Source organism: Danio rerio, chromosome 2 (genome assembly GCF_049306965.1).
Source record: "Danio rerio strain Tuebingen ecotype United States chromosome 2, GRCz12tu, whole genome shotgun sequence".
Taxonomy (NCBI): Eukaryota; Metazoa; Chordata; class Actinopteri; order Cypriniformes; family Danionidae; genus Danio; species Danio rerio.
The window spans coordinates 27214930-27228304 of record NC_133177.1 but is presented as its reverse complement, the minus strand read 5'-3'; the positions used below and the strand labels follow the sequence as shown (position 1 = coordinate 27228304).

The following is a 13375-nucleotide window of genomic DNA, read 5'->3' as shown; positions in this document are numbered from 1 at the left end:
CATTTGAGACCCACTCTGTTTCTCTTTTTTCCGTGTAACCTGGGTAACTGAACATGCACAGTAATTTGAACTGTTGTTGCATTTAGGTATTTTTGACAATATCAGAGTATTGTGTATCCTGAACTGAGACTGAACAAAGGGTTTTCATTTAAGTTTGTTTCAATGTGCTTTCACTCTTCATAGGTGTAAACATGAGCCAATAGCCAACTGTTGAGTCTGTACTGATTTAGCTCTTTGTGCTTTTATTGGAAATTGTTAAAAGAGTAAAGTCTAATGCCATAACAGGTTTGACAAAATCTGTGCCCTTTCCACGACATACTGTTTTCAGTTAAATTTTTTTAATTGTTATGTTTATTATGTGTATCATTTTGATGGCCTTTCATTCACTTTTAATTGTAATTTGTTTTATTGGCATCACTGTGTTCATGTGAAATTAATTGAGAGATTATATATGATATAGTTTAACATCAAAATATTTATTTTTCACAGTGAGACATTTAATGTTACTAAAATGCATGTGAAGAGTTCAGATGCAAAAACCTCTAATTGCCGTCTGAAATTGAACATTTTATTCAGCCTTTTAGATATTTTACTTTAGAGAACAACAAAAGAACTTATTCTTTGCCATAAAAGTGATAATACTGAACATTCACAGAGAAGCTTGATTAAAAAGTACTCATTTTAGAGGAAAATTTTAGACAATGTTTAGAGGTTTTTGCATCTAAACTCTTTATATATTTAATATAGACTTCAGTACTATTTTGATATTTATTTAAAGATTAAAAAAATGTTTTGCAATTTTTTTAATCTATTTAATAATTATTTATTTCTTTTATTTAAAGGCACAATATGTAATATTTTCTTCATTAAATTATCCAAAAACTACTTGCACAGTGTTCTAGATTTTGCTTATGTATTATCCCAAATGTTATGAATAAGGATAAAATTCAGAGAAATAAGCAATTTTATCTAGTGGCATGGTCTGCGTCCTGTATGGCCATGCTAATGACATCATGCACCCTCCATTTCTGGTTTGGTTGTGTAGAAATCAGCGAAAACGGCAAAGGCACTTCAACACTTTTTTATTTTTTATTAGACTGCACAGAGCAGCATTATAAAAGATAACTAACATATATTTCTCATAATAAAACAGCACTTCTTCTTTCCACAGTGATCATGACCAGAGGACCCAGTGGTGGACTGTGGAATAGTAAAAGCTTCTCTGTTTTGTGCCGTGTCATGTTCATCTCTCATTATCACTTGCATAACCACTCTCATTTCGCTTTGCTTGTTTTTATTACTTATGTACCTATGTGCTTATGTACCTAGCTTGACTCACATTTTAACCGCCTTGCATTTTTGCCACTTCTGCAGCTGAAATAAAGTTTAAATATGAACAGAAAATGCATGCTGCATTAGTTGGTTCTTTTTCATTTTCTAATCAAATTAAAGCAGAAACGAGGTTTCTGTTGAGACAATAGCAGTATTTGTGTTGTCAAGATGACCATAGACAATTTAAAAGATGGAGGAGAGACTTGTCATCTTAACAGCTATGCGGAACGATAGATTCACTTAATAACAAGAACAACTAAACTTTTTCTTTATTAACTTTGCCATCACATTTTAGTACAGTCAGGATACCCAAGTAAACAACAAAAATTAAATAAACACCTCCAATATAGACTAGTCAGAAAAATCAATTCTCTTTAGTGCAGCCATCTTATCTAAGTAAACTAAAATTAAATAAATAATTGCAGTTCTCTCTAAGGACATTTGGAATATTCAATTAAGTTTTAAGTTGTTCTTCAAAAACATGTCCATGTCAAAAATGTCCACTTTCTCAGGTGAGAGGCTTGATCTCTGTGCAGGTACAGACATGGTGATGCTCATTTTTGATTATCTAAGTTTTCATTTAGATAGATAGGTTTCTGTTTAAATTAATGAAAAAAATATACATATGATGTCTTTGTACAGTGTTTTTAACATGACATATTCATCAGTAATATACATTGCAGTTTTGTCTGACACTAATGTCACGGTTGCAGCCGTATATAGGTTGTATTTTTCCTCCCATTAGTGATGCGTGAATGGCGGTTATATCCGCGAGTGCTGCGAATAATTCGAGGGTCGGGTAATAAAAAAAATACATTATAATTAATTGTGGGTCGGTTGCGCGTGTATAGCGGGACATGGCAGTGGATCAGCGAAAAAGCAGAGAGTGGGCTTTGCAGAATGGGAAGATATGAGACGCCCAATATTGATGGATGAAGTCAGTGCACGAGTAGCCTATACTGTTCAACGTTTCAGTGAGAGGAGTCATCAAAGGAAAATCTGCTCTTGCTCTGAGAGAAACAAGATCGTTTATTTCTACGACTGCAACGTTTTGCGATGAGAATCTTGTTCATTCCTACAACACGCGGTGCGAGCGAACGCAGCTGGCCACGTTTTGGAGGCGAAGCGGAGATGACGCCGGGATATAAAAAGGGTGCTAGGAAATGCGGAGGAAATCGCTTTTTCCTTTGATCTCGTTTTTTGTGTATTTTGCTGACATGATTATGACTTTCGTTGTTTTTGCTTAACTTTCATTTGGGTAAAATTATTTTGCATTACTTTTGCCCACTTTAAATTTTTTTTTGTTTTTTGTTAAATTAATTTTCGATTGATTTGTTAGTTACTTTTTGGTTCGACATATCCTGTCGATTGAGATATAGGCTACCTCCTTAAGTTCACTCTTTTCTCAGAGTAAGGTGGATAGGAAAGATGTTGTACGACTTCCATTTGGCAAACATGTAGAAAATGTATTGTTAAAGACATCAGGTAAGAGGTGTAGATCATCTTTGTTTTTATTTTATTCTACAGTTCAGTATAGGGAAGAATATGGCGCATGACGCTGAAGACCTTTTCTTTTCATCAGTTTCTAGCGAGGTAAGGGGTTATTCATGAGTTAGAATTGTTTTGTTATATTTCTTTCTTTTGTTTGGCTTTACTATTGTCCCCTTACTTGAGTTTAACAAATTTTTGTTTGATACTTTGTTTGAATTTGCTAATTTATTATATTCTTTTTATAACTGTAAATATTTCTCTTTTTTTGTATATATTTGGGCATTATTCTGGTTTCACTTTTGTACATTAAATACTGTTGTCAGTCTTTTGCTTACACCCTCACATTGTGAAATTTCTACACTTTTTTAAATGTTATTCCTTATAAGCAAGTTTCATAAAAGTTAGGACAGATAGGCATGTGCTTTGTCTACGACACGAATGATATTCCTGTACTCTACTGGAAAACAGAAAAGTTTCCACACAGTTGACTTAAATGTGTCTGGGGGATCTGCAATCTCAATATATGCGAAGCAGCCATCCTGCTTATACAGTAGTGACCGAGTATTATCGCTTACTCAAGTCACATGACATGACATGCACTTGGAAAATACTAACTTTAAAATATAATATTTAGAACAAAAGCTCATCATTACTAATACATTTTAATCAAATGTGATAAAATAAATATGTGTTTAAATTAGTTCAGTTAATTAGATACAGGGGACGTTAACCTCAACAATGGGCAGCAGGGGGCGTGAGAGTACTGCGGTACACGCCGAGAGTTTCGCGATACATATCGTGGTTGGTGTATTGCGATATTTCGGTTCGGTTTGTAATATCGTTACACCCCTGCCGATTAGCCAATACGGGCCTGTTTAGTTTATTGGTGTGACTCGCGCAAGTGATGCTCTCTTTGTTGCAAGGGTGCAGCCATTGTATTTCCAGTGTTTTGAGCTGCTGTGATGTGTTCGCCCCTGTCTAGCGTCTCATCCAACCTATGACCTCTCCTGGAAGCACCCTGAGTCTCCTGCAAATTTATAACGGCCCCTTGATCCCCAAAAATAAATTAAAATACTCTGAAATCATGGCAATGAGAGTGAATGAGCAAGACAACAGATCGCAAGAGGCCCAGTGATGGTCTAAGCTTCAGCCTACATTCCTTCCCTCTATCACCCTCATTGAGGGATCTGCTGTCAATAGTTATAGACGAGCAAAATATTTGAATGGTCTTGCATGCATTTAGGTCTTTTTACATATAACAACTGAAAGATCTGTTTTAACAATTTTGCAAATTCACTAAAAGCTGGCTGGAATTATTAGATAAATAAAACAATTTTTTTTTACATTAATATTTAATAATATAAATTATTGTAATACACTCATTAAACAGTAGTTTATAGGCCTGTTTCCTTTTAGTAAAGAAGTTAGATTTAAAGGTGTGCATTTTACCTTCAAATGTGAGCTCCAAACTTTTTCTTGATTGAGTCATGTTGAATTCTTCTTTCATCGTTTGCAATGTTTTCAAATTGCATTGTAATTTTTCATAATTTTTATATCTGTGTTTTATTATTTGCTGTAGCAGTTCATTCTGCAGTGGCAACCCCTGATAAATAAGGGACTAATTCAAAGTCAAATGAATGGATGAATCATTTTCTGTAAAGCTGCTTCTGGCCATGACACGGTCACAACTAAATGGTTATAAAAGACGTTTTTAAGGTATATGCAGCATCCTTGATTTATTCTCTTAGGTAAAGCAAGGTCTTCACTTATAGTTTATACTTAGAGGCAAAATGTGCTTAATCCATTTTAAAGCTTGAAGCATTAGAATCAGTGCTCCGTATCAGCTGATTACCATGACAAGGAATCAGTACTCTAGATCAGCTGCAAAAATCCTAATTGGAGCATGCCTAGCTTTGACACAACTTTGCTTTTAGAGCGGCAATACTCCCCCTGGCTGTACAAGACTGATCTTGGTAAGTCAGTAAATGCACCCTTAGGAAAAAGAAGTATACTTAAGTAAAGGTCATGTATGAAAGTAAACTTTATTTAGTAAGTAAATAAGCCCAATAATGCCTAGTTCAGACTGCGTGATTTTAGCCCCGATTTCAGCTTGCCGACAGGTTTTGAGAAATCGCCGACAAATGCCTGAAATCACAGGCAAATCGGTGCTCGTGCACGTGAGTGACAATCACACAGTATGAACTATCAAAAACGCGATCTGAGAGAATCGCCGATGAGTAGCCGATGCCTGAGAGATATTTGGCGTGCTAAATATCTGGAGCTGTTAGCGATTCAAATCATGCCGTGTGAATTGAGTTTTCACTGAAAATAACATCAGCGATAGCCTGTGAGATCCAATGAGAGAGCAGCATTCACTTGCGTGTGTGTGTGTGTATAACTGCTGCAGGCCAGCAGGAGGCTGGGGGAGAAGTTAAAAGCGCTCTTTTTCGGTTTATTTGGACCCACGAAATGGAGGAAAAACTAGTGGAGGTTTGACAGGACTCAGGAGCAACCGTGTCTGTTTGACGTTTAATACAGAAAGAAATTAGTTTATTATCAACGTTTAGGAGAAATGGCTAATTCCCTTTAAACCCAGGTGAGCAAATATGTACATGTTCTACCCCATTAAAGGCTTTTTTCTCATTATGTAGTTAATAACAAAAAATATAATACGTGTTTTTGGCTGTGAGACGTAGTTTGGACGAAGTTTTCGGCGATTCTTTCTATAGTAAAGTCATGCAATGTGAAAGCCTGTCACCGATCCATCTTGCAGTGTAAACAAAGCAGCGACGAAACGCAAGCCCAGATAGTCATGCAGTGTGAAAACATCTGTGACACGACTACTTTGAAAATCATGCAGTCTGAACTCGGCATAAGATGCATTGCCGCGACAAAAGCTGCACACTTTGTGGACAATAATATAAAAATAAATGTTCATTTTTAGCTTGTGTTCTGGACTTGTCCTAACTTAAATCATTTCTGGTGGTTAATGTTTGATTCGTTTTCTGTGATTCTTTAGCACAAGATATAACTAGATCCACAGGTGGCACTGTTTGGGGTTACTTCAGAGGAAATACAGTTGCCTTCTGCAAAGTGTAAAATCATCGATTTTTCGACTTTATTGGCACGTAGGGCTATTTTGTAAATAGGAAGGATTATGTCCTCCCACTCATGCTCAGTGAATTAGAGAAAATATGTCTTGTCTTTATTTGGTAATAATCAGGTTTTTATTAAGAGAGTCTAAGGGGGAATTTTTTAAGGTGTGGCATAGTGGCAACCTTTTATTGATTGTGTGCAAAATCTCAAATAATTTGATTTTGCTGTACATATGGTATGTATGGTTATTTGATTGTATTTATTATTTTTTTTAACATTTTATGTATGTGTATGTATGTGTATTTATATATGTGTGTGTATGTGTGTGTATATATACACATATATGTATATATGTATGAATATATATATATATATATATATATATATATATATATATATATATATATATATATATATATATATATATACCTGTGTATATATATATATATATATATATATATTAGGGTTGTAACGATGCACGATATGAAATCGAAATCGCGACACTCAGATCTACGATCCTGTGTCGCGGTGTAATAAGGGAGAATCGCGACACACCCCGTACCTTTCCAATAACGTCACGCATGCCTGCAAAAGTTGAGCTAGTTGAAGAAGAACGTGAGGAAACACTTTTTTTCCGCTCGACATTACGAGCACTGCTCCGTTTAAGCCCTCGCAATAAGCGTTTAACCGGGAGAGCTTGCACGGAGCTTTTAGTAAGGGACTGTCTGAATGTGTCAGGAATATCAAAAACAAAACCAACTTAACCCCGCTTGACAACCGACAACGGCAGAAACATTGCCAATGCTGTCAAAGCATTGTTGTTAATGTGGCTGTGCAGAGAGAGATGGGCGTTCACCAGATGCCCCGACTCCTCTGCAGAGGAAACTTTTCTGTAACCGTGCTGTGCGCTTTCTGTTTAACCCTTTGGGAGTTACGTTACATGGCTGACTGACAGGTGCGCGATGCGTGAGGCCAGGAAACAGGACGAAGCTTTCAGTTAAGATGAACACAGTTTCTATAGTTATACTTTATTTAGAGATAAAGGTATATGGCTCTGCATATAATCACTCTATCTTGCTGGAGTTTATAGCCGTTTCGCTTTACTTCAGGACACATTAATGCTGCTCTGAAGGTCTAATCGCTGTTTTAAGTTATCCAGAGCTGTATGTACAAATCTCGAATATCACAATAGTATTAAATATTACAATTGTAACAACACAGACAGCAACACTTATGCACAATCGATACCCAGCTGATTCAGTCGTTTTATAAGAGGACCGCGCTTCTTCTCTTCTTTTTTCCTTGTCAACATAAAAGCAGTGAGATGCGCCTTGCTTTCGGCTTATAAAGCATGTATGCACATTAATACAATAGCATATTTAAACAACAAAACTGTTTACAAAAAGTCTACATATGCGCGCGTTGTTGTTGTTGTCTTTTCATCACGCAGCGCTCGCACTTGACCCGCGAGGGAGAGAAAGGAAACCATCAGGACATATTCTTTAAAATAATGATTTCTATTAAAAATGTAAAAGGTTTTGTTATTATAATAATAACAGCGGGGCATTAAATAAATGCATATTTTTCTTGGAGCGAGCAATTTGAGGAAGTCTGCGATATTTATTTGACGGAAGAAAAAACATGATTGGAAAAAAACAGCCTATGCCGGTTATTAAAAAGAATCAGTCAGTATTTTCGTTTTGTAATATAAATTAATTATTTAAATGAGAATAATTTAGGGCAGTCCTATTTATTTTATTCATTTTATTTAGATTATTCTGCTCTTCTGTGCAAAACACTGCAGGTGCGTGAAGATGCTCTGTTGTTCTGTTCTGTTATTAATATGCTAGCATTTAAAAATAAATCAGTAGCCTATTTTAAAATGCAATATTTAATGTGTCAGACACAAAATAGACACGTCAATTTGTTTAATATAAAATTAATAGTAATCTGACCAGTTAACCGTTAAAACCGATTAATGAGCGGCGGTTGTCGTTAGCAAAATTAACCGAAATGAGCATCCCTAGACTTTTTCTATGTAAGAGAACTTGATTGAAAAAGAATTTTCAACATGCTTGAACCATCTACACAATGGAGTTTAGTTCTGTTTGGTTTTTCAACAGTATTTTGTTACAAATTAAACAAAAGTGATATAGCTTTGGCTATTTATTTATTTTATATATGGCTATTTATATTGTTAATAATTTGCATTGTTAATATTGTTCTTTGATGTTTAGTTTATAAAGATTTTTCAAATGTTATTTAATAAAAAATTGTTTTAAAAATATTTTTTCCCACCCCACACGGAAAAAAAATCGTCAAACGAACCGAATCGTGGGTCAAAAATCGTGATACGAACCGAATCGTGGGTTTGGTGTATCGTTACAGCCCTAATATATATATATATATATATATATATATATATATATATATATATATATATATATATATATATATATTACACATTTTTTTTGCTTGTACGGTTGTACAGTTCAAATAATTGCTCAGTATTTTTACTGCTGTCATGAAAAGAAACAAGTTAACAACCATGATTCCTTATGTCGGTGTCTATTTGAACAGCCGGGCCATGCCACGCCCCCCACCGTGCAGAAAACACTGGTGAATCTGTTTGGGACAATGATTGTGCTGTTGAATAAGCCGACCATCTAAATGTTTCCTAATCTAAAGTCTCTTTCTATGTTTTTTTCTGAATCAGGACTGCTGTGTTACTGTGAACGATGTGTCAATCGGTCGTGCAACACAACTGGACTGTGTTTTGCCGTCATCGCTAAGTCTTCTGGACAGACCGTGACACAGGAGCATCAGTGTATTCAGCAGGATGATCTTTACCCCCGGGACAGGCCTTTCCAGTGCGCTCCTTCCAACAACGGGAAGCATCCGTACTGCTGCAACACTCACATGTGCAACAAGAACCCAAAAGTTATCCCAGGTGAGCAAATAATATACTCATGATGAACATGGAGTGGGCTTGTTTTGTGTGTTTGCAATGCCTGAGTTTGTGTTTTAAGGTTATAGAGTATATTGTGACACATGTAGAGCTTTCTTTTGTTTTTTACTTTGCTATCCAAATCTTTTATTTCATTTGGCTCTACATCAGCTTTGAGTCGTTTTTTTTTTTTTTTGTGGTAACCTTGAGCTCCCAGATGCAAGATGTATTCTACCAATACATTTCCATGCCTCTTTTATATATTAAAGGTGAATTGTGTCCTGCAGTATTCGGAAAACCTTGGCTTTCACGTCACAGATAGGGAGGTTTAATAATGAATATGCAGTTCTCTTGCTTTTCACTTTCTACAATGATGAAATTGGTATGGACATGAGTGCTTGGCTCTTTAAAGTCAACTTTACTGCTTTAGGTTTTCATTTCATAGAAATGGCTTCAATTAATAGAGTTTTTGTTTTGAGGCTTTGATGCAGCCTGTATTAATGTTACACAGGTGATTGACTCAAGCATTTATTTATTCATAACATTTTTTATGAGCACTGATCTGCTTCTGAAGTGCCCCTAATATTCTCTATTTGTGACCAAAAATGTCTTGTTGCACAGGTCAAAAACACATTGTATGAGTCAAAAAATATGTTATGCCAAAATATTAGAATTTTAAATTAATCAAATTTCATTTCCTACTATAAATATATCAAAATTCAATTTTTGATTAGTAAAGCACATTGCTAAGCACTTTATTTAAAGGGGATTTTCACTGACAGTATTCTCTTGAACTCTCATATTCCAGATTTAAATAGTTGTATCTCAGTCAGTTATCATCATACCTAACAAACCATACTTCAACAGAAAGCTTATTTACACTTCAAGTTTTTGATGTATGACTGTACATTTCAAAGGATTTACTATTATGGCTGTTTTTTGATTCGCATTTTCTAAAAGAGAAAAATGAAAGAAATAGTAATTTATCAGGTGGTAAAATCAACATAAGCTTATTCTGAAAACGTACATCATATACATTTCTGGAGATCATGAAATATGTAGCCAGAAGAACGGATGGCTGCATTAAATTTTTAAAGCGAACGATACTGGTGGTATGATGGCGTTGCTTTTCCTGCTTACCAGCTGTCCGCTTACCTCCGTATGGACGGCTTTTCCACTGTTACTAGTTTGTCTAGTGGCTTGCTGCGTATGTCAGAGGATTTGAGATGCAGAGCAGAGTTGATGCCGATGACTGGGTTTGTGTCTGGTGAAGAATGTTTCCTGAATGCACGTAAGACAAAAGCATAAGCCAAAAAATAAAACAAACAAGTCAATAACAGGGTGATAGTGTGGTAAAATCTGAAAATGTGGCAAAAATCATTCTGCTGGGAGGCCTTTTCTTTTTTTTGTATTGTTTTTTAAAACACTGTTGGTTGGGTTTAGGAAAGTGGGTAGGCGCTGGTTAATCGGTGCTTTTTAAAACACTATCAGTTGGGTTTAGGGATAGGTGGGGGGTATTGGTCGGTCAGTCAGTCAGTCAGTAGGTAGACAGCGGCCACTAGTGAATTTACACAAGAAGAGCAGGTGCAAATGGCACTCGAGAGAAATTTAAGATCTGAACTAAACTCTAAATTCTGAACTTTACTATAACTTCTATATTAAGTGGCTTTGACACAATTTACATTGTAAAAGCGCTGTAGAAATAATTTTGATGGTCCATTTGTTGAATATATGTTACCTTGCATCTACCAATTTTCATTAGATTATAAGTAGACTGTTAGGTTTGGGGTTGATGTAAGTTGGCATGCACTTCCTAAGTTTCTTATAGTCAGTTAAATGTCTGTTGAAGAAGCTGTATCAACAGATATTAAGCAGACAGTCTACTCAAATAGACCATCAAAATAAAGTGTTACCTTGAATTGAATTGAATCTCAAAAAGCGTACAAAGCGGCCTCTGGTGAATTTGTGAAAACAAAAACAAATGTGGACGTATTTGGGGCTCTCCAGAAATGTATATAGAAGTACATAATCAGAATGAGCCTGGGTTGGGTGAAATGGTTTGAGATTTCAGAATGAAGTAATACGTTAAGCTTATAAATACTACTTATTGTTTATTCCTGTTACTGAAACACTGTTATTATAACCTACTTTTTGTGTCTGTTTTTTTCTATTCTCTATGTTTATAATCATATTTAAGCAAGCATTCTTTTTTTAAACAGTACTCCAATGTGTTTCAGTATGATCCAGAATATACCCTGCATTTATTGTATTTTTTTTAATTATTTATTTTTTTGTTCATATTGATCATGTAAGTATATATTTTCTGGAGTTTTCTTAAATTAAACAGCCAGTAAAATGAGATGGCAGAGGCAGAAGACTCGGTGTTTGTGCTGATTAAAGGGATTTAAAGTGATCCAGTTTATGCCAGCAGAATGTTTGCCGACCACATGCCAGAATAGAAATTGGGGAAAAAAAATAGTTTTCTTCTTCAAAACTGTTTGTGTTATGGATCAAAACAATCAGTCAGCATAAGTTGATTCAGCCACTTTTCACCACGGGAATTTAAAAATACTGGCAACAAAACTACCAAAGGACAAATAAGAAACGGTTTGTGTACACTTTGCCACTTATGCCACTTTGACTTCCTTGACTTTTTGAATTCTAATAACAGAATAATTTAACTGTTTGACATTTTTTTCAAAGTTTTGCTTTTAGTTCAGATTAGTTAAAAATCATACATATTTAGTACAGCTTAAGTAGAATCAGAGAGAAAACAAAACATGCTAGTAATGCTTTCAATCTAAAATTGTCAAATTTTATATTAATGTTCTTCTCAAAATGTTATTTAAACTGTTAATAGAACATTCCATCCACAGTGTTTTCCTAACATTTAATTTAACTTATAATAACTCTTATTAAAACGTATATATTATCATATAATAACGCTGCTGTTTGGTTATAATAACATTATTAAAATGATTTTAGAATGTTCCAGTGTCATGTTATATTAATGTTCTCAAAACATATTTTTAAAAGTCTTGACTCTTGACAGTTCACATTCTGATAATATTCGAAAAAGGTTTTCTATCAACTTTATCATGATTGTTCAAAACATTTTTTAATAACATTATTTGCCTCACCATTATGAATGTTACAGATGTTCTGTAAATGTTTCCCTGGTTTGTAGTTCAAATTGTCAAAATCTCGTGGTTTATATTGTAAAGTTTAGAAAGGTCATTTTTGTTTTACTTTTGTTGTATGAGTGTGCTTAAAGCAGTGGCTTTGAAAACTTTCTTGAATCTGAAGCTCACCTTTTTCAGAAACTGTATTTAAAGACTTAAGTGGATAAGTTGTGGTATAAAACATATACCAGAGTAACGTTCGAGGTTACTAAAGTAACCCTTCGTTCCCCGAGGAGGGGAACGGAAGCACTATAAGTGGATTTGATTGTAAAATCCACGCATTGGGAGGTTCGGTTCAGAAGCTACTCGTCTGAAAGAGTATTGAACGGGCCAATTAAGAATGAATTGGCAGCGCAAGCCTGCGCAGGTGAGCGGCATAAGCAATCAACTGAGTATATAAGCTCACCTGGCGCCAGCAGACGCTATCCTTTTTAAGCTGAAGAGACTTTCAACAGCTAAGGGACAGTCATTATGGCGACGGAGTATAGTGCTTCCGTTCCCCTCCTCGGGGAACGAAGGGTTACTTTAGTAACCTCGAACGTTCCCCTTCGGGGGGAACTTCAGCACTATAAGTGGATTTGATTGTAAAATCCACGCATTGGGAGCCCATTGAAAGCGCCATAATGACTGCACCTTACCAACACCCCCGATGAGGAGATAGTCAAGCAAGCGTGACGCACCCACATCATGGGGGGCGCGGTCCTCCAACGTGTCCCTGGCCCTAATTTATCCTACTTCAACAGAAGTTTTACGGATTTAGATATATTTTTTGGGAAGTCGTGAGCATCTAGATAATTCTAGGAAAATACGACAGTACGTTGGGAAGCGTGCAATCCCGATAGGGAGGATGCTGCGGAGGCCATCCGTTACCCAAGGGGGGATAGATGGCAGAATTTACATATGGACTAGCCCTAAAAAGGGGGAGTACGCATAGCAAAAGAGTGGTTAGCGGGGAGGGAAGACACGGGTCCGCCCAGGGGGGGGACTTAACCGTGGCGGAATAAGCATATGGGATCGCCTAGTGGGGATCACGCATAGCAGGCACCTTTACCCAAAACGCGGGCTGACCAGCGGGCAGACCTACAACGTAGTGGGCCAGCAAGTGACTCCTCCGCTGAGTCAGTGCTGGGGGCCACGGAGGAATCTGCAGGGCTCACCTGACGGGGAACTTTACTGACAGATAAAAAGGCGCACGTATCTCCGTGTTAGGGAAAATGGCGCAGCAAGCGTGTTTCAACACCCTACCGAATTGTTTCCTCAATCACCAAGGGTTACCTAATACCCTTGAGGAAACCGGCTCCACTCGCAGATTGTAAAACCTTGCAAA

The 13375-nt window shown here is 36.2% G+C and overlaps 1 protein-coding gene across 1 annotated transcript in view; it reads left to right on the top strand.

Annotated features, from left to right (window-relative positions):
* The window catches only part of tgfbr1a (transforming growth factor, beta receptor 1 a), a 75980-nt gene that overhangs the window by 32652 nt on the left and 29953 nt on the right, over positions 1–13375 (top strand). Inside the window, 1 exon segment of the mRNA NM_001037683.2 lies at positions 8636–8869. Within this exon segment, the coding sequence (NP_001032772.2) occupies positions 8636–8869 (234 nt within the window).